The 20,807-nt window shown below is 43.8% G+C and overlaps 1 protein-coding gene across 2 annotated transcripts in view; it reads right to left on the bottom strand.

Annotated features, from left to right (window-relative positions):
• Window positions 1–10,562: 10,562 nt before the first annotated feature.
• DNASE2 (deoxyribonuclease 2, lysosomal) overlaps window positions 10,563–20,807 on the bottom strand; it is an 87,614-nt gene continuing 77,369 nt past the window's right edge. For both annotated transcript variants that reach the window (XM_077470382.1, XM_077470383.1), the window contains 3 exons: window positions 17,901–18,062; window positions 14,696–14,893; window positions 10,563–13,297 (listed from right to left, as the gene is read on the bottom strand). In XM_077470382.1, coding sequence (XP_077326508.1) covers window positions 12,954–13,297; window positions 14,696–14,893; window positions 17,901–18,062 — 704 coding nt within the window. In that variant the 3' untranslated portion in view covers window positions 10,563–12,953. The remainder of the gene's footprint in view (window positions 13,298–14,695; window positions 14,894–17,900; window positions 18,063–20,807) is intronic.

Here is a 20,807-nt window from a genome sequence, read left to right as displayed (position 1 = left end):
CTCCTGGGGTCTTCTGCTCTAGGACCAACCGTTGGTAGGCTGTCTTCAGCATGGGATGGATATTGGGATCTTGATGGTTACTCGCCTCCACTAGAGGGGTCAGAAGTCTTCGCACCAGATCCGTATTGGTCCCTATGATGAGGGACATCTTGCTGGCCCCGGGCGGTCTAGGACACACAACTGCCAGGGTGTCAAACACCTCTGTTTCCCCGCCACAGATGGATCGAAGGTCAGCTTTATGGGCAGGTAACCATCGTAGGGGAAACACTGAGTTCCCAGGCCCCATATCTCCAGCTCTTCTATCTTTTGTATAGGCAAATGGCTCAAGTGCCTATCATAGAAGTCTCTGTACAACAAAGTCACTTGAGCTCCAGTGTCCAGGAGGGCCTTCGTGTAGACTCCTTCCACCTGGATGGAGACAGTGGGGGACGGGCCGACCAATTCTTCTGGGAAGGGCCGGGTTGAGGCCACCCTCTTCTGGGGACCCGTCTTCATCCAGTTGGTTTTTGACTTTACTCTTTTTCGAGCCTGGTATGCATTGACCCTCCCCACAGTAATGGGAGTACGAACCCGCTGAGGGATGTTATTGTCTCTTATTTGTAGACATTCCTTCTGAGGGGTCTGGTTTCCTCTCTCTCTCTTCCTTCTATTCAGTTTGGAGTTCACTGAAAGGCATGGGCACCCGGTTGACTCCCTCACCGGGGCCCTCTGAAGTTTCCCGCCGGCTGGCGGTTATCTATCTTCTTCTTCTTGGGACTGGAACATCTACTGGCGAAGTGGCCACTGCCCCCGCAGTTGTAGCATAGCATCTCTTCTCGGTCTCGAGTGGGGCTTGGTGTTGGTGTATCTGGAAACAACTCCCTCCTAGGACTTGGTTTCTCGGCTCCCCCTTGACCTTTCGCCATCATAGCAGTCAACATCTCCATCACCTGGGACATCTGTAACTTCAAAGTGTCCAGCTCCTTATCTCTAGCGGGAGTCATGGCCGGTGTAACTATTGCTACCGGTTGGTTGACGGGCTCGGTGAGATCTTCTTCCCTTTTCTCTTTCAGTAGGGCCTCTTCCTCTCTGATCATTCGGATGAGGTCAGTGTACTCCAGACTCTTCCCATCCTGTCGGGCACGTAGTGTCCATGCAATAGGATCCATGGGTTGAGCTCCCCTCAGTACCTGTTGGGCACGGGCTTCATCTACTTCCCCTGGGCTGATCCCCTTCTTTAGGATCATCCTATGCAGGATTTTATCTAAACGTCCCATGTAGTCTGATAGTTTTTCACCTTTCTTCTGGTAGCAATGCTCTAACTGATAAGCAAGCTCAGAGATTTTCTCTGTCCCACCAAACACAGACTGTAGTACATCTAGGTACTCCTGCGCATTACAGTCTGTCCTGCTCATCTTCAGGTTGCGTACGGCCTCTAGAGCAGGCCCCTTTAGACTTTCCACAATCCTCTGCTTCTTTCTGCGCTCTGGAACTTCCCATTCCTCTAGTGCCTGAGTTGCGCTATCTAACCACTCTTCAAATCCCTCTTCTTCCGAAGGTACAGGTTTCCTCCCTGAAAACATCCGGAGTTTTCTGTACCCCGACATCGGGTAATCTGTGGGATCCTTCTTGCACTGGGCCACAATCTCCCCCAGGACAGCACACAGTTCTGCGCTAAGGGTGGCCGGTGCTGATCTGAGACTCTCGGGTGAGGTACGGGCCCCAGCCTGCGGTGATCCCGTTGGCGATGGCTCCTCCCCTGGGAGGCTAATGACCACTGACTGACTTGGGTCGGCCTTAGCCGCTTCACACCACGCTCTGACTCCCTGTGGGTCCATGCCGGTACCTCTGGAGTGTTTACCGCTGTCTCAGAAATCCCGGATTTACGAGCCCCCACGTATAGCGATACCCTCACTTAAGAGGGCCGCAAGTTTGGTTTGGGTCCTGAGCACAGCTCCGCCAACCCCCCGGCAATCTGCACTACCCACTTTGGTACAGTTAGTATCTAGCAATACACATTAAATCACTTATACTCTAAATATGTGTGTGTGCGTGGGTGGATAACTCAAGCTCATAGACAATCCTTGAAAGTATATAACTGACTTTACTTATTGTTTTTATAAAAGGAATAACATGAATCAAACATTTGTATTGCAACACATAATCAGGTCCCTGCAGTAACCAGTAATAAAGATAAACAGAGTAATCAGCATAATAAAGTATTGCTATGCAACTCTAGCGCTGCCCTTTTTCAGCTACTTCCCCACATGGGTAAACTAACACCCAGCACTGTCTACCTATGCAGTCAGGCCTGACTGATCTAGATGGAAGTCCAGTGAAACAATATTCGCTAGCAATCTTTCGGTGGTGCACTTGAAGAACAACTTTGTAATCCAAACGAATAATAAAGATAAAGCATCTGTCTTTAAACAGCTCTCACCACCCGGACAAGTCCAAGTCCGGTTTCTCTGCCTTTTCGTCTAGGAACAGGAATCCACCGACCTCCGAGTCTTCAATCCTTCTGGTGTACTGCAGCAAGGAATGAGAAAATGTCTCTCAGGTGCAGCTAAGCTGGCAGAGAGCTCTTTGGAAAAGAGCACAAGGCCCAGGCTTCAGGCCTTGTGCCTCCAGCAGTCCAGCACAGATCTCCTCTTGCTAGGAGAGAGGGGGGTGTCCAAAGAGAGCGAACTAGGCCTCTCCCCCTCCTTATATTTCCTCCCCCATAAGTCTCTGGGGCATAACTCAAAGCATCCTGGGAACCAGCGGGGTTCTGGGAACAGTAGTTTTATAGTTCTTAAAGAGACCCCGCTACATATATATATATATATATATATATACTCACAGGGGTTGATTTACTAAAACTGGAGAGTGCAAAATCTGGTGCAACTCTGCACAGAAACCAATCAGCTTCCAGTTTTCTTTTTTTTGACAAAGCTTAATTGAACAAGCTGGAGTTAGAAGTTGATTGGCTACTACCATGCACAGCTGCACCAGATTTTGCACTCTCCATTTTTAGAAAATCAACCCCACTGTGACACTGAAACGAATTTAGATGAAGCCCTGATTTAACTATTTAATCTTTTTTTTTTTCAACCAATTCTTTTTTTATTTACACAGATGCCTCCTTTAGAGATTGGCTATCACAGTGATCAGGAAACGATCTTACCGACTCCTAATGGAGACCAGGAGTTGCCGGTGACAGCTTAGGCTTCTGGGGGGTACGCGAATGAACATGCTTCCAGCGCCATCACTTGGTGCATATACATACCTCCCAACTGTCCCTGATTTCGAGGGACTGTCCCTGAATTGGAGCAATGTCCCTCTGTCCCTCTTTCCTCCTCATTTGTCCCTCATTTTTCTCCGATCTATAATATTGTATATAAAATGCACTTTTTATCTTTCAAAAAGTGTTTCCCAGTGCTAAACCTTTTATCTGATTTCTAAATTGCATTGGTACATTTTAACAGCCAATATAAAGGAATAGTAGTGGTAAAAAAATGTCCTTATGGATTTAATTAACCTTTTTATTTGGATAATTCTCCTTTAAAGGGGTGTGGCAGGGGGCGTGTCCTATGCCTACATACGTTTGTTAGTAGGTGTCCCTCAGTCCCATCTCAAAAATGTTGGGAGGTATATATATATATATATATATCAGAAGAAAGTCCACTTTTATAACAATGCATATTTGTGCTAAGCTGTTGTCAGGAGTGTTGTAGTTTGGTGGGTCTCCCTTACGTACCCAACATTTCTCTGGTGGAAGAATGCTGGGTTTATTGGCTCTATTGAGTGCACCCAACATGACTGCCTCATCTCCTAAGCTCCTTAAGTCCCCAGGGAGAAAAGGGCTATAGAAACACCATATTAACCACTTGACCACTGGGCACTTAAACACCCTTAATAACCAGACCAATTTTCAGCTTTCGGTGCTCTCACATTTTGAATGACAATTACTCAGTCATGCAACACTGGACCTATATGAAATTTTTGTCCTTTTTTTATTTTTTGTGCTATAAAAGAAAAAATACAGAAAATTCTGTAAAAAAATGAATTTTTCTTTGTTTCCGTTATAAAATTTAGCAGATTAGTAATTTTTCTTCATAAATTTTGGCCAAAATTTATACTACTACATATCTTTGGTAAAAATAAGTACAAATTGGTGGATATTATTTGGTCTTTGTGAAAGTTATAGAGTCCACAAGCTATGGCGCCAATATCTGAAAATTGATCACACCTGAAGTACTGACGGCCTATTTCAATTCTTGAGACCCTAAGGCCGCGTACACACGCGGGGACTGTTCGCTCAACTTTGTCCGTCAAACAGTTTCAGCGAACAGTCCGCTCAAAATTAGCATGGACGGACTTGCCCACACACGACGAACGAACAGTTTGCTGAAACCGTGCGCGATGACGTGAACGGCACGTACGACGGGACGAAAAATACGACGTCCTATACACTGCATTACAACTTTCGGCGTGTAAATCCTTTCTGAGCATGCGCGGAACTTCGTTTGACGAACAAGCCTACACACGAGGGGACTGTTCGCTGAAACCAAGTTTCAGCGGACAGTTTTTCGGAAATTCCGAAAAACTTTGTTCAGCAGACTGTTCGCTGAAACTGTCCGCTGAAAGCCCACACACGGGCGGACTGTCCGCCGAAACACTGTTCAGCGGACAAAGTTGGGCGAACAGTCCCCGCGTGTGTACGCGGCCTTACATGCCAGAAAAGTACAAATACCCCCCAAATGACCCGTTTTTGGAAAGAAGACGTTCCAAGGTATTTAGTAAGAGGCATGATGAGTTTTTTGAAGTTGTCATTTTTTCCCACAATTCTTTGCAAAATCAAGATTTTTTTTACTTTTTTTTTTTTTTTTTCACAAAATTGTCATATTATCAGTTTATTTCTCACACAGCATATGCATACCACAAATTACACCCCCAAACACATTCTGCTATTACTCCCAAGTACGGCGATACCACATGTATGAGACTTTTACACAGTGTGGCCACATACAGAGGCCAAACATGCATGGAGCGCCATCAGGCGTTCTGGAGCACCCAGGACAATTCTGACATTTCTCTCCTACATGTAAAAATCATCATTTATTTGCTAGAAAATTACATAGAATCCCAAAACATTATATATGTTTTTTTTAGCAAACACCCTGGAGAATACAATGGTGGTCGTTGCAACTTTTTATCTCGCACGGTGTTTGCGCAGCAATTTTTCGAATGCTTTTTTTTGGAAAAAAAAACAGTTTTGTGCTTAAAAAAAAAAAAAAACACAGTAAAGTTAGCCCAATTTTTGCATACTGTGAAAGATGAAGTTACACCGAGTAAATCGATACCTAACATGTCACTCTTCAAAATTGCACAGGCTCGTGGAATGGCGCCAAACGTTGCTATTTAAAAATCCCCATAGGCGACGATTTAATTTTTTTTTTACTGGTTATATGTTTTGAGTTACAGAGGAGGTCTAGGGCTAGAATTATTGCTCTCGCTCTAACGTTCGCAGCGATACCTCACATGTGTGGTTTGAGCACCGTTTTCATATGTGGGCGGGACTTACGTATGCGTTCGCTTCTGCATGCGAGCACATGGGGACAGGGGCGCTTTAAAAAAAAAAAAAAAAAAATTTATTGTTCATTTTACTTTATTTATTTTAGTTTGACATTTTTTTCCCCAAAAATACATTTTTTGATCACTTTTATTCCTATTACAAGGAATGTAAACATCCCTTGTAATAGGAATATGGCATGACAGGTCCTCTTTACAGTGAGATATGGGGTCAATAAGACCCCGCATCTCACCTCTAAGCTGGGAAGCCTGAAATAAAAAAAGATTCTGGATTTGACGAGTCGGTAGAAGCACCGGAGGGCAGCGGGAGGGGGGGGGGGGGGGGGTGTCTATGGCTGGGTATTGCAGGGTATCACCGACTATGGCTGGGTATGGCTGGGTATCTCAGAGTATGGCGTTGCAAAGTATTGCGTTGCAGAGCATTGCAGGATATTGGAGGGTGTTGCAGAGCATTGCAGTGTTGCACGGTATTGGCGGGTGTTGCAGAGAATTGCAGAGTGTTGCAGGGTATTGCAGAGCATTGCAGAGTGTTGCAGAGCATTGCAGAGTGTTGCAGGGTATTGGCGGGTGTTGCAGAGCATTGCAGAGTGTTGCAGGGTATTGGTGGGTGTTGCAGAGCATTGCAGAGTGTTGCAGAGCATTGCAGAGTGTTGCAGGGTATTGGCGGGTGTTGCAGAGCATTGCAGAGTGTTGGTGGGTGTTGCAGAGTGTTGCAGGGTATTGCAGAGTGTTGCAGGGTATTGCAGAGTAATGCAGAGTATTGCAGGGTATTGCAGAGTATTGCAGGGTATTGCAGAGTAATGCAGAGTATTGCAGTGTAATGCAGTGTAATGCAGAGTATTGCAGAGTATTGCAGAGTAATGCAGAGTAATGCAGAGTGTTGCAGGGTATTGCAGAGTAATGCAGAGTATTGCAGGGTAATGCAGAGTGTTGCAGGGTATTGCAGAGTAATGCAGAGTAATGCAGAGTATTGCAGAGTAATGCAGAGTAATGCAGAGTGTTGCATGGTATTGCAGAGTAATGCAGAGTAATGGCAGGGTATTGCAGAGTATTGGCAGGGAATTGAGGGGTTAATTTTCGGTGAGCAGCGATGTGGGCACTGCAGATGCAGCCCACATCGCTGCTGACACTGATCTCTTCCCCCTCCGCTGTTCCGATCGGTACAGAGAGGGGGAGGGAGGAACCGGCGTCATAACATGACGCCGGTTTGTTTACAAGTGATCACTCCGTCATTTGACAGAGCGATCACGTGGTAAACGGCCGCTATGAGCAGGACCCGGCGGTCACGGATGCTCTCGAGTGCGCGCCCCAGGGGGCGCGCGAGAGCGGAATTCTGGGAGGACGTCATATGACGGCCTCCCAGAGATAAGAAACCGCCCTGTAGCCGTCATTTGGCTATAGGGCGGTTGTTAAGTGGTTAAACTAAAACACCCAAATTATCCTAAGCACAGAAACAGTATTAGACACCAAGGAAGCAACTTCAACAAAATAATATATATAAATATATTTAATATACTAAATATAAATATATAATATAAAAATAACTCCATCTACACTTGACCACTCACAATACACACAGCCACGGGCTTTTGTGAATGGTCAGGAAGAGAAAAGTATGGAGACACGAAAGCTGGACTGTGGTCTGTGAGACCCATGGCACTTACATCCTAGGGGCCTGAAAGGAATGAGCCTGGAAGCTCTACTTCCCCAGGCATGCAAGGTGGCTTAGACTGCAGGGGTCTCAAACTGGTGGCCCTCCAGCTGTTGCGTAACTACAAGTCCCATCATGCCTCTGCCTGAGGGAGTCATGCTTGTAACTGTCAGCCTTGCAATGCCTCATGGGACTTGTAGTTTCGCAACAGCTGGAGGGCCAGCAGTTTCAGACTCCTGGATTAGAGGGAGATTAACCATTTCAGCCTCGGAAGGATTTACTCCCTTCCTGACTAGAGCACTTTTTGCCATTTGGCACTGCATTGCTTTGAAAATTGTGCGGTTGTGCGATGTTGTACCCAAATAAAATTGATGTCCTTTTTTCCCCACAAATAGAGCTTTCTTTTGGTGGTATTTGATCGCCTCTGCGGTTTTTATTTTTTGCGCTATGAACAAAAAAAGAGCGACAATTTTGAAAAAAAACACATTATTTTTTACTTTTTGCTATAATAAATATTCCCAAAAAATATATAAAAAAACATTTTTTTCCTCAGTTTAGGCCGATATGTATTCTTCGACATATTTTTGGTAAAAAAAAAAAAGAAAATCACAATAAGAGTTTATTGATTGGTTTGTGCAAAAGTTATAGTGTCTACAAAATAGGGGATAGATTTATGGCATTTCAGCGATTTTTTATCATGACTGCGACATTATGGAGGACACATCGGACAATTTTGACACATTTTTGGGACCATTGGCATTAATACAGCGATCAATGCTATAAAATTGCATTGATTACTGTAAAAATGTCACTGGCATTGAAGGGGTTAACCACTAGGGGGCAGGGATGGGTTAAGTGTGTCCTGGGGCGTGTTTCTAACTGTCTGGGGGATGGGCTAGCAGTGACATGAAACTGATCGCTGCTCCCGCTGACAGCGAGCAGACGATCAGTGTCCTGTCACTAGGCAGAACAGGGAGATGCTGTGTTTACATTGGCATCTCCCTGTTCTTCAGCTCTGTGACACAATCGCGGGTATGGCACGGTCACGGAGCTCGTGGCAGGCGCGTGTGCATGGCAGGAAATTCAAAGTAACATACAGGTACGTTACTTTGCCCAGCCATGCCATTCTGCTGACGTATATATACAGGCGGCGGTCCGCAAGCAGTTAAAGAACGTGTTCAGCATGTGAGGTGGCTTTTGATGCAACTGAGTCTAACTTTTTTATGGTTCGTGCACACAGATGTATGTGTTCATAAAAAAACTGGTGTATTTCAGAGCCTAGAATCATAGGTGGTGGATACAGCCCACTGCCAATACCCTGTCAAAATCAATGACAGGCTGAAATTTGTAGTGCCTGTGCGTACATATGAGTGATACTCATGTATAGGGCCATTAGAATGCAGGGATATACGCCCTGGACGCCAAAAGTCCATGTTTGGTGCATACAGCCCTGTACGTGAATACCACTTGGATGTATGTACAGCCACTTAGTATTCCAGCTTGTCATTGATTTTGACAGTCTGCTGGCAGCAGGCTGTATGCACCTCCATGAGCCCCGGAAGAATTTACCCCCTTCCTGACCAGAGCACTTTTTATGATACGGCACTTCAACGCTTTAACTGACAATTGCACGGTCATGGGACGTTGCACCCAAACAAAATTGACATCCTTTTTTCCCACAAATAGAGCTTTCTTTTGGTGGTATTTGATCACCTCTGCAGTTTTTACTTTTTGCGCTATAAACAAAAAAAAGAGCAAAATTTTTGAAAAAAAAAAAGCAATATTTTTTTACTTTTTGCTATAATAAATATCCACAAAAAAACTAATTTCTTTCTCAGTTTAGGCCGATATGTATTCTTCTACATATTTTTGATAAAAAAATCAAAAAAAAATCGCAATAAGCGTATATTAATTGGTTTGCGCAAAAGTTATAGCGTCTACAAAATAGGGGATCGATTTAAGGCATTTTTATTTTTTTTATTAGTAATGGTGGATTTTTATCATGACTGCGACATTATGGCGCTTACATCGGACACTTTTGACACTATTTTGGGGCCATTGTCAATTATACAGTGATCGGTGTTATAAAAATGCACTGATTACTGTAAAAATGTCACTGGCAGGGAAGGGGTTAACACTAGGGGGCGATCTGTCATTCCTCACAGAACAGGGATTTGTGTGTTTACACACACACACGTCCTTGTTCTGCCTCTCATGCCCTCCCATGCCCTCGCTCATGGCCGGCAGTCATCATTGGCCACGAGCAATCGGCACCATTGCAGTGCATCATGCACGTACCTCCAGCGGCGTGCGTGTGCGGCTGCTATCCCGATCCCGTGAACCGATGTACAGTTATGGCGATTTGCGGGATTGTGCCGACCTGCCGCAGTTTAATGACAGCGGCTGGTCGGCAAGTAGTTAGTAAGCCTAACTCTACACGCAATAGGCTTACCAGTATTACTATTATACAGCATTTATATAGCGCCAACAGTTTGCGCAGAGACAATAAACAACAATATAATTCAATACAAGAGGGTTAGGAGGGCCCTGCTCCCGGGAGCTTACAATCTAATAGGGAGAGGCTGGTGGAACATAAAGGTAGTAACTGTGAGGGGTGAACTGATGGGAGAAATAAAAGATTTGGTTTTATAGCTGAAGGCAGGATAGGCTTCCCTGAAGAGATGAGTTATTAGGGATCGCCTAGTGCACAGAGTAGGAGATAACCGGACAGATTGGGGTAGGGAGTTCTAGAGGAGGTGGGAGGCTCTGGAGAAGTCCTGGAGATGAGTATTGGAGGAGGAGACAAGGGAGCTAGGAGGTCTTGGGAGGAGCAGAGAAGACGGTTTGGGTAATATTTGGAGATAAGATTGGTGATGTAGCTTGGGGCAGAGTTGTAAAAGGCTTTGTATGTTATTGTTTCAAATTTTAGTCAGTGGGCAATGGGAAGCCAGTGGAGGGATTGGCAGAGAGGGGTGGCAGACACTGAGCAGTTGGTAAGGTGTAGGAGTCTGGAAGCAGCATTCATGAAAGAATGAAGGTGAGATCTCCTACCAAGAGGTAGGCCAATGAGGAGGGAGTTACAATAGTCAAGGGTTAGATGTGGCATTCATATAAGGCATGTCCCTTCAATAATGGTCACGTGTGCACACCCCATCCACACAGAAAAGCAGGCAGTATACCCATCAATGTCTAGGTCACGTGACTGCTGTATTTTTTTGGGTTCAATTAAAACTCTGTTTGGAAACACAGAAAATCAATTCCATTTTCGGATTATTTATACATTTGCTTCCATATAAAAATAAAAAAATAAAGACTACAATTCTCCAATGGCAGAAAAATGGAAAAAGGACGGCCGCACTGCAAAATAATGCCTTTATTGAATAAAGCTTGATCAATAAATCAATCAGAGACACAGGTCTAGATGATAGCTTACGCGTTTCGCACCGTTAATGGCGCCTAATCATAGCTCCAACATGTCCAAAAAAAATAAATAAATAACCACATATACTTTTTTTTTTTTTTTTTTTTAATCCAGTTCAGAATCATTTAGCAAAATCATTTTCATTGAAAGGTGTTAAGAGAAGAGGAAATGTTTGATCTTTCCCTTTTATATATAGATTTTAAAAGAAAAAAAGTATTGAAATTTGCTTGGGGTTCATTAAAAATTGAAGACAACATTTTCAGATTTTTTTTTTTTTAGCAGACAGAAGAAGTAAACTTGAAAAGATATTAACCCGATAGAAATAGTCCCCCAATTATATCAGCTAAATGCATTTTATACGTGTATACTGTAGTTATTGCAGAAAATATAATCCCTTATGCAGATCCTCTGCAAACAGCAAAGACATCCGTGCACAGCAAATTATAGCAGAGCATGTTAAAAGGTATTCATGGACATGGTTAACGATTTACTGCATACATTAATGAAATTCCGTGAAATGTTAGTGACTCTGTGTCCTATTAGATGTGTATGGTATGGGAAGCCGCATACACAGTTTAATATATTACTAAAACAAATTTGTACTGTGTGATACGTAGGAGGATATTGTAATGTCTCGGTTGTCAGACAGAAAAACAATTTATTTGTGGGTAATAGGTACTCCTGGTGTGGTCATGGCTGAAATCAATCACTATGTACTATACTTACATAAGAAGGGTAAGCGAAGAAATGAATGGTGGAATAACCCCCTCTTGTGGCTGTATTACATACTGCAAGTTCCCATGTACTACAAATTAAACTAGCCGTTTGGGACTTTTTCCAGAGCGACTGGCAAGTAACCATAGGTGTGCACAGCCTATTGCATTAGGGTGTGAACCTCAAAGCTAAAATGTTGCTGTGCATGTGTATACATACTGACAGTGTCAGTAGGGCAGTGGCAGGTGTCAGTAGGGCAGAGATTGGCGCCAGTAAGGCAGTGGATGCTGTCTGTAGGTTTTATTAGTATTATTTGATTCTTTAGTATTTTTTACAAACTTTTTAGGAGCCCTGTTAGGAGGCCTTGGTGAAATATCAGGGGTTTAAACAGGGGGAATTTGCACCACACAGGGAGATTAGGGTGTGCCCAGGCACACCTGGCACACCCTGTGCACACATCCATGCAAGTAACTAATTGTTTAAAGCCCCACTCAATTTGATTGTAAGCTCTTCTGAGCAGGGCCCTCTTAGTCCTCTTGTATTTTATTGTATTATAATTGTATTGTCTCCTTTTTATATTGTAAAGCGCTGCGTAAACTGTTGGCGCTATATAAATCCTGTATAATAATAATAAAGCCCAACTCTGGGCTTCCCATGCCCGGGGGTCCACTCCACCTCCTTAAAACTTCCGCTTCTCCTAGATGTAATCTTTGCCTTTTCTCTGGCACTGCATAGGCCTGAAAGCGGAGGTCCGCCCTAAAGTGGAGCTTCCGCTCATTGGAATCCTCCCCCCCTCCGGCGCCACAATTGGCACCTTTCAGGGGGGAGGGGGGTGCAGGTACCTGTACAGTACAGGTATCTGCACCCACTTCCGGCGTAGATTCTGCAGAAGGTACGCCCCTTTCCGCAGAATCTACGCCCCTTTCCGAAAGTCCCCCGCTGCCTGCTGGGAAACACACGGATCCCAGAGACAGCGGGGACCATCCTTATTGCGCAGCGCGACTCGCACATGCACAGTAGGGAACCGGGAAATGAAGCCGGAAGGCTCCACTTCCTGATTCCCATAACCAAGACGGCGGCGGCAGCACCCGAGAGACGATCGAGAGATCGGCTTCGGGTGACGACATCGCGGGCGCGCTGGGCGGGTAAGTGTCATTATTTTAAAAGTCAGCAGCTGCAGTATTTGTAGCTGCTGGCTTTTAAAAAAAAAAAAACGGCGGAACTCCCGGCAGACTCCCGCTTTAATGATGCAGAATTTATTCGTACCTATCTATTGTTACAATGGGAGTGCTGGTGCTCCTGAGTGGGCAGGTCCCTGACCCCCTGCCCTTACAAAAACTGTGTGGGCAAGGTGGTTTCCACATTTCTTAACTCGTATGAAAATGTCTTTACTACCTTGCAATAACCCTAAAAATATTTCTACAGCTATACAAACTCCACGTGTCCCTTTACAGTTTACCGTTGCACAAATGCGTTCCATCCATTTAGTGTCTATCAAGCAGCGCCAATGTTCCAATGAAATGCTTACTGTGTCTTTTTCCCAGAATCCTCTTCCTCATCCCTGTCTCAACTTTTATCTTTATATACAGAGGATGAACGGTATCCTATCCTTCCTCAGCTCTCCTGACATTTGCTATAATCCATCACCAGGGTTTTGAAGGATTTCCATACAGTGGTGTCCTGGATACACACGGTGCCCCCTCCTCTCTGCATCTCCTCCTTGTCCCGGTTCATATCGCCAATGCAAGCCCAGCCAGGACTGTCCGACCAGGTCACACACCACTTGGAGTGGTCTTTATGTGAGGAGAATGTGACAGTGGGGTCAAAGGAGAGAGTCAGGGCGTTATATGTGTGATATGCTAGAGAGCAATTTGATTGGAGGATTCCCCTGGAATTTAACCAAAACTGAACACACAGATCGGACTTCAAAGCCTCTGACACCCAGCCGGAGTACAGGTCTGCAGAGAAAGAACACACAGAATCAGGAAATATCCCCACATACCACTATGCCATCATACATATTACATACTGTACATAGCTTACCATCAGCTCCTAAATGCCCTATAACCTCTGTAACATACAGTAACCCAGGGTATTGTTACCCCTGTAAGATAATATTACAGCAACCCAACTCCTGAGTGTCTTATTGCCCCAGTAATATCTTATTACAGTAACCCAGCTCCTGAGTGTCTTATTACCCATGTTATATCTTATTACATTAACCCAGCTCCTGAGTGTCTTATTACCCCTGTAATATCTTATTACAGTAACCCAGCTCCTGAGTGTCTTATTATCCCTGTAATATCTTATTACAGTAACCCAGCTCCCGAGTGTCTTATTACCCCTGTAATATCGCATTACAGTAACCCAGCTCCTGAGTGTCTTATTACCCCTGTAATATCTTATTACAGTAACCCAGCTCCCGAGTGTCTTATTACCCCTGTAATATCGCATTACAGTAACCCAGCTCCTGAGTGTCTTATTACCCCTTTAATATCTTATTACAGTAACCCAACTCCTGAGTGTCTTATTACCCCTGTAATATCTTAATACAGTAACCCAACTCCTGAGTGTCTTATTACCCCTGTGATATCTAATTACAGTAACCCAGCTCTTGAGTGTTTTATTGCCTCTGTGATATCTTATTACAGTAACCCAACTCCTGAGTGTCTTATTGCCCCTGTAATATCTTATTACAGTATCCCAGCTCCTGAGTGTCTTATTACCCCTGTAATATCTTAATACAGTAACCCAACTCCTGAGTGTCTTATTACCCCTGTAATATCTTATTAAAGTACCCCAGCTACTGAGTGTCTTATTACCCCTGTAATATCTTATTACAATAACCCAGCTCCTTTGTGTCTTATTACCCCTGTAATATCATATTACAGTATCCCAGCTCCTGAGTGTCTTATTACCCCTGTAATATCTTATTACAGTATCCCAGCTCCTGAGTGTCTTATTACCCCTGTAATATATTATTACAGTAACCCAGCTCCTGAGTGTCTTTTTACCCCTGTAATATCTTATTACAGTAACCCAGCTCCTGAGTGTCTTTTTACCCCTGTAATATCTTATTACAGTAACCCAGCTCCTGAGTGTCTTATTAAGCGACCCCCCCCCATAATATCTTTTGTGACAGGTCTCACCTCCACCTCTTTATGGCGCAATATTAGAGACACAGCCTGAAATGAAAAAGCTACTTCTTTGCTCTTCCTTTCAAAAACCCATAATGCTCTGTGAATGCTGTATTCAACTTTTAACAATAAAAACATTATATAAATCTGTTTAAAATCTTGTAAAACAGAGAGAAAAAAAAACAGACCAAAAACCATGAAATTTCCTTCTTAGCTTACCGTCTCCAAATCTGGCATGCTTGGCAAAACTCACAAATGTTTTGCCTCCTGCGGAGGTGAGGGTGACTTGCCGGTTCCAGGGTGGTGACGTCACTTCCGCCTTCATTGCTGCGTTCTTTAGGTCAGGGAGGTCATCGATGAAGCAGTCAGGAACAGAGGAATCGTATGGAGTAATGGTGTTGTACAGGAGTTGCGTTCCTGAGAAGGGACATGTACTGTCAGTTATTACTTCCCCGAACCAATTTGTTTTCATTTCATCAGCATCCAAATATCTCTCGGCAACTCAGTTTACCACTGAAAAGTAAACCCCTCCTTCTAAGGTCTAGATCAGCCTTTCTAAACCTTTTCAACACAGAGGGACCCTTGAAATAGTTCTCCAGTTTCAGGGAACCCCTGCTAAAAATTATGTGATGGTCAGTGGGAAGAATGGTCCTTACACTTGTGGTCATTGGGAAGAATTATCTACTTACAGATAGCTAAAAAGATCAATGGTGTCAGTGGGAACCTATCTGAGAGGCAGAAATTGCCCAATGCTGAAGAAATGCCTAGCAACCTCTGGAGGAACCCTAGGGTTTAACGGAACTCTGGTTGAGAATCACTGGGCTAGATAATGTCATTCTCCAATTGACCTGCCCTCCTTCTTTGGACCAATCAGCTTCATTTTTAAGCATCCTCCACCTCACTTTACCACTGACCCCCCCCCCCCCCCCCCCTACTAAATTCCAGACAATGTCAATTCTCCATAGACCCCCCTCCAGCCTAATTTTACCTCTGACTACTGCTGCTTTTCAGTAACCAATCCACATAATCACTACGTAAAAGTTGAACACCAGGTATGGATTTTACTGTAAAGTTACATTGATCCAGCTTGAATCAACACAACTACAGTATGCTTATTCCATACCTGTGGGATCCCTGGGGAAGTTGAAAATCATTGTAGTAGTCGCCACTACTACAGTGATCTTAGTGGTTTTCCAGGTCCACTGCCAAGCGGTTGCCCTGCTGCAGAAGTAACCACAGTGGGCCACTTGCTCGGCACAGGTGCTATTCACAGAACACCTTGCATTTTTGTCAGTGAATGTAAGGAGTTTTCTTATGGGACAAGATTAGAGGTAGTGATATCACCCCCCTCCACCTCATCCAATCAGAGAATGTCATGCATTCATTAAAAAAATTCAAGGCATTCTGTAAATTGCCCCCATGCTGAGCGGGTTGCCCCATGTGGTTACTCTGCAGCAAGGCAACAGCTCAGCACTGTAACAGCATGTGTATATTTACAAGCTGAAGAAATACAAAACTGGAATTCAGTTTTAATCTGAAAAAAATGATCTGCACTCCGGTTGTTGCTCTTAAAATGTCTTCATTTTATTGAATAGCCACAGTGAACATTAAGTCAGCTGACGTGTTTCAGCCAATAAGGCCTTAGTCATCAGTTTTAACCTCCCTGTTCTCTCAGAACAGAGAGATTCGCTTCACTCCCCAATGCCCTTGCCTCTCTTTCACCTGCTCATGTAGCTACTCTATGGCCCTCTTTGTCTCAACCAATTAGCTTTACAATACCATTACTCCAACCCCTTTTCAGTTTCCCATGGATTTCTCCTTAGACCCTGCCTCCTTCTTTTGACCAATCGGCTTCATTTTACCTGCTTGTGCTTTTCAGTACCAACAGCTTTATCTCTGTTATTCTCCTTGCTCTCTCAGGGCCAGTCAGCTTCATTTTGCAATGCTCGTGCCTGCTGGCTCAAATAGCTCCTCTAGGGTCCTTTCCTCTTTGCCTAGACCAATCAGCTTCACAATACCATTAATCCAAACCCCTTTTCAGTTGCTCATTGATATCTCCATAGATCCCTTCTTTGGGCCAATCAGCTTAATATTACCTTCTGCTTTTTCAGTACCAATTCATTTCATCCCTACATTAAGGCCCAATTCACACCTGAGTGTTTTGTAGCTTGAAGCCTGAAGCTACAAAACGCTGGAGGGGAAAAAAAAATCAATTATTCTCTATGAAAATGGTTCACATCTCCACCTCCAAAACGCCTGAAGCCAGAAGCTCCAAAACTCCTGAATCTCAAACAAGTTCTCAAACTTTTTTTAAGGCAGATTTGGATGTTTTTCTGCTTTTTACATTGGTGACTTTTGACCTGTACAAAATCACGGTAAAAACCTGGCAAAATTGCGGCAAAAAGCACGACTTTCTGCCTGAAAACTACGCTCAGGTATGAATGAGTCCTAATGTTCCTGCACTTGCAGGAGCAGTGGGATTCATTCGAAGGTGCTCCTGCCTCTTTTCATACAGCTTTTGCCTTCTCATATAGCCGCTCTAGGGTTCTCCGCTCTTTGCCTAGACCAGTCAGCTTCCCAATACCATTATTCCAAACCCCTTTTCAGTTATTTATTGGTTTCTCCATAGATCCCCCACTCTTTCTTTGTGCCAATCAACATAAGTTTTCCTCCTTCTGCTTTCTAGTATCAATCAACTTCATCTCTATGTTAAATTTCCTTTTTCTCGCAGGACCAGACGGCTTCATTCTGCGATGATCTTACCTATTTCCTTGGCTAAAATAGTTCCTCTATGGCCTTCCCCCCTTTGCCTAGATCAGGGGTGCCCAACCACTGGCCCGGGGGCCACATGTGGCCCGCTGAGCCCTCTGATGTGGCCCGCGACCTCCTGCTCTGGGATAGAATAGAAAGAATACTGTCATTAAAGGTCAGTTTATTACTAAAATCATAGTGTATATATGGGCATATCTTTTTCTGCAGTGGTTACTGGGTTGCTTTCAAACTGATCCGCATAGACTTCTGTTATTACCTGCAAGTATTCTGAAAGTGCACCAAACCTGCAGAATATAATAGAAGTCTATTGCAAACTTCAGGAAAGCCAAAGGTTCACTGCGTTCATCGGGTGCGGGTAAACCTCAGCGCATCAGTGTGAAAGCAACCTTGGACATTTACCTCTAAGTAGTGGCAGACATAAACGGACTTGTGTTCTACCTCCAATACGATCCACTAAAAAGTGGGCTGCGCCCGTGTCCGCTCTCCAGATGCAGAGTGGACACGAACATGCCATCCACCGCTCCGCTCAGTGTGGCCCACGACGGGTTACCAAGTTGCTTAAGTGGCCCTCGCTCTTCAAAAGTTTGGGCACCCCTGGCCTAGATAAACCAGCTTCCTAATAGTTACTTCAATCCTTTTTTCAGTTCCTCACCGATTTCTTTGAACTGCAGGTATGGGTACGTGACACAGATGAAGGTTTGACCATAGTTATGTGCACTGCTGGGCCAGTCGTACTGGGAAGAAGCAGACGGTGGAAATCCGGGGGTGCTGTGTACCAGCCAGTACCCACTTTCTTTGTCCAGGAGAATCACACCTAAGGGAATGAGGAAAACATCCAAAAATATTGGTGGTGTGCTTCAGGAAAAGTACATAACCTGTATTTACACATACCTGGGTTATTTTGAGTACAATTTTGTTTCTCCATATCTCAGTACAATGCTTTTGCCAATTTCATTGGTCTGCTGACAGATACACACAGTCCCTCACACACGGTCTCCAAGCTTCTAAGGCAGGCCATAGATGCTGCAAATTTCTTTCCTGCAACTATGGGTTGCAGGAAAGAAGTTTTCTCTCAGTAGGGGATGGGGGCCGGCGGGGGAAGCCTTCCCTCCTGGGAGAAGATAGGGATTATAGCCAGCAGCTATAGCAGCCGTTAGCGTTAATCGCAAGTGAATCAAGCAGGCTGGTTGTACCAAAGATCGATCAACTTGATACATTCTGCTTGCCCACACATGGTTTAAATCTCAGCTCTCACCCAAAATTTAAACCATCCATGGCCGGCTTTAGTATATGTACATGACATAAAGTTGAACTCCGGGACAAGCCAATAATGTCTAAAGACTAAGAGAACTAGCATCAAACGGAGCTTTTAAGGACAAAGACACTCGCTTTCTTCTTTTTAAGGGCTTTTCTGGCTCAATTTTATTAAAAGAAAGTCCAAAAACAATACATGAGTTTCCCTCACAGGGGTATTCAGCATTGTTTTTCCATCCAAACAAAATAAAATTGAACCTCCTGGCTTACACGTACAGCCCTGTGGTTCTGGCCTTACTCTTCAGGCCCTTGTCTGTTTCCTACAGACTGTCCCCTCACCGACACATAGTTACATAGTTAGTCAGGTTGAAAAAAGACACAAGTCTATCTAGTTCGACACATACAGCTAGTCCATACAGCTAGTAGCCCCTTGCTACTCCGGCTCCCACCTCTCTGCTAGGTGGAGCCTTCCTGACTCCTGGGCGAAGACCTCCTGTCTGCCAGGGTGGAGCCCAGACCCATGGTCAGGTCGCTACAAAAAGCATTTGGTGATATTTGATCACCACTGGTTTTTATTTTTTGCGCTATAAACAAAAAAGACTGGAAATTAAAAAAAAAAAAAAAAAAACATTTTTTTTTTACTTTCTGCTATTAAACATATCCAATAAAAAATGTAAAAAAAATCTAATTTATTCATAAGCTTAGGCCAAAATATATTCTGCTACATATTTTTGGTAAAAAAAACCCTAATACGCCGTCATTGGTTTGCGTGAAAGTCATAGCGTCTTAAAACTACTATGGTGTGTATGTATATATATATATATATATATATATATATATATATATATATATATATATATATATATATATATATATATATACACACATATACACACACACACACACACACACACACATATACATACATACACACACATACTGGATTTTTTTTTTTTATACTAGTACTGGCGGTGATCAGAGACTTATAGCGGGAATGTGATAGCATGGTGTGCAATCTGACACTGATACTTTTGTGGGAACCAGTAACACTAATAAAGAGATCAGTGGTAAAAAATATACACTGTCTCTGTACTAATGACACTGGTTGAGAAGGGGTTAATATCAGGGGCAATCAAGGGGTTAAATGTGTGCTTAACAACGCTTGGTGCATTCCCTGTGTGTTTTTACTAATAGATGTGCTGGTTTTTATTCCGTTCGCAGGGAAACAAAAACCGTCCCGTCCCCGCTGACAGGACAGAGCCCTGTATTGTTTACATTCACAGAGCTCTGTCCTCTTCACTAATCAGCAGTAAGTTGTAATACTTACCCTAGTCCTTGCTTTAGCAGGCTCCAAATCATGCTGTAGACTCCCCCCTGAAGCCTCTTCTCTTAGGTGTCCTGGCCAGTGGTGTCATCAAGTGCAATGCAGAACCAGTAGTCCTGCATTGTATGAGAGGATGAGGATGAGGTCTTTCTCTCAACCAGGAGCAGTGGAGAGAAGAGGAGACCCACCACATAATGACGGCTAAGGTAAGTGTAAAGGAAATTTGTAAGTTCTGTATATAATTGTATTCTATTTTGTATATATTGCACACTGCCCTCACTGTGCGCACGGTACTAATAATGTTTTCAGTACATGTTTGCATTCTTTCGAGTCCTGTTTAGAATTATCCTACCTATGTTACGCCCTTGTTACCATAAAAGTACAAATGTAATAATAATGTGATACCTACGTAATCATGTGTATAAAAACCTTCAATTGCATCATAATAAAGCAGAACAGTTATTTGGAAAAATGAGGAGTGTATTGTGTCTGTTCCCTACTGCAGTAGGTATTATTAATTTGGAACCACTAATCAATATGAGGATAGGAGTTGCCTATCTATAAATGTCCAGGTCAGTAAGTATTACAGCTTCTTCCTTCGCTATTAAGGCAGTTAACCCTTGAATGGGGGGGGGGGGGGACAGGTTGCATTAGGGGATGCAGCTGGTAGGGGAGCAGTGCAAGAGTATTTCATACAAAAACCCCGGGGTTGTTATAAGTGACCTCTGCTCCCTTGCCCCAACTCATGTGCAGAGATGTGGGACAAACTAAGATGGCTCTGCTCCCGATGAAATCACCCGGACGAAACGCATATGGCAGAGCATCTGCCGTCACTGTGTCATTTCTGGTTCCTGTCTGTGGAGCGCATAGCGTCCTGGACGCATTGTATTACATGCTTTATTTAATCATGTACAATGTATGTGCATTCGTAGATTTTTTTTTTAAATAAAATGACTGAACGGATTCACACTATGGGATTTG

The sequence above is a fragment of the Lithobates pipiens genome, unplaced genomic scaffold (assembly GCF_037356315.1).
Source record: "Lithobates pipiens isolate NorthernLeopardFrog02 unplaced genomic scaffold, aLitPip1_a1.2 Scaffold_8, whole genome shotgun sequence".
Classification (NCBI taxonomy): Eukaryota; Metazoa; Chordata; class Amphibia; order Anura; family Ranidae; genus Lithobates; species Lithobates pipiens.
This window is presented reverse-complemented; position numbering and strand designations above follow the sequence as displayed.